Source organism: Aplysia californica, unplaced genomic scaffold (assembly GCF_000002075.1).
Source record: "Aplysia californica isolate F4 #8 unplaced genomic scaffold, AplCal3.0 scaffold01347, whole genome shotgun sequence".
Lineage (NCBI taxonomy): Eukaryota > Metazoa > Mollusca > Gastropoda > Aplysiida > Aplysiidae > Aplysia > Aplysia californica.
This window is the reverse complement of record NW_004798617.1, coordinates 4599-5767: the sequence shown is the minus strand read 5'-3', so window position 1 is coordinate 5767 and position 1169 is coordinate 4599. Positions and strand designations below refer to the sequence as shown.

Sequence of the window (1169 nt, the reverse complement as noted above, 5' to 3'; positions counted from 1 at the left end):
TGGGGGAAAAGGGATTGGGGGCTTTCAACAAAAAGGTCAACGAGCAATGCCATCAATATCAACTCACCTTTGGTCAGAGCATGAATGCCCAGCTTGACCTGTGAGAAGTTGCCGGTTCCAATCTCCCCCCTGACCCGGTAGAAAGCGATGCGTCGCCCCAACGTGATCTCCTTCATGACCCGGGGGTCGTTGCTCAGGTCCTGAGACAGCCGCTCATAGGGCGTGACTCTGCTCTGAAACGCCAGCCCCCCGTCCTCGCTAGCTCCGCCCACACTGGCCTCCGTGCTGCTGCGGTGCAGACGCGTCATGGAGGAGGGACCGCCCCCTAACCCGCCGCTGCTACTGCTGCTGGTATGATGGGGCTGCTGGTTGTGCTGTTGGGGCTGCTGTTGCTGCTGCTGTTGCTGTGGGTGGTGGTGTTGGTGGTTGTTGTAGTTGCCGTTGCTGAAGTTGCTGTTGTTGTTATTTTTGTTGCTGTTGTTGTTGTGTGAGGATGGCGGCGGCATTCCGATGCTGCTGTCGACTGCCCTGGCATCATCCTGCTCCTCGTCTGTAGATTGTAACTCCTTCATTATCGCGCCGATGGCCACGAAGAGAAAGATGACGTCGATGAAGACAAAACAATCACGTGGCGGTTTGCATCTCTTTCATTGTTGTATCAATGGTAACGATGATGAAGAAGAAGACGAAGAAAACGTCGAAGATGCTCACGTTCTATCTACCTCCCTCTCATTGTTGCACCAAAAGAAAAGACGATGTGGAAGACGATAATAAGGTGAAAGGAACCAGAAATCTGACTGTGTCTCTTTTACCGTCTCTCCCAGGAAAATGATGTTAAGGAAGTGAAAGCCTCGGTACACAGTTGCACGTGTGGAAAATCAAAGAGTACGACGACGATACTAATAACACAATACACGATGCCTCCATTCTTATCCCCACGCTTTCTCTCATAAATGACACCATATATCTGAAACCAGGTGTTAATTCGGTGAACAACCTTGCGGATTTATAAAAATATCGCAAGCGATTTCGGCCTCGCCAGAACGGTATGAAGTACGTGTAACTTCGCCCACTTCAGAAATGCCAGATCCATGTTCAACTACATGGTGGAACAAACAGGGAATCGATACTTCAGACTGGGGATGGTTGGAGCTTCCTGTGACAAAGAG

The 1169-nt window shown here is 50.5% G+C and overlaps 1 protein-coding gene across 1 annotated transcript in view; it reads right to left on the bottom strand.

The window, feature by feature from the left end:
* The window catches only part of LOC101846625 (serine/threonine-protein kinase NIM1), a 10558-nt gene extending 10137 nt beyond the window's left edge, over positions 1-421 (bottom strand). The window contains exon 1 of the mRNA XM_005112642.3: positions 68-421. Within this exon, the coding sequence (XP_005112699.1) occupies positions 68-308 (241 nt within the window). The 5' untranslated portion in view covers positions 309-421. The remainder of the gene's footprint in view (positions 1-67) is intronic.
* Positions 422-1169: the final 748 nt, after the last annotated feature.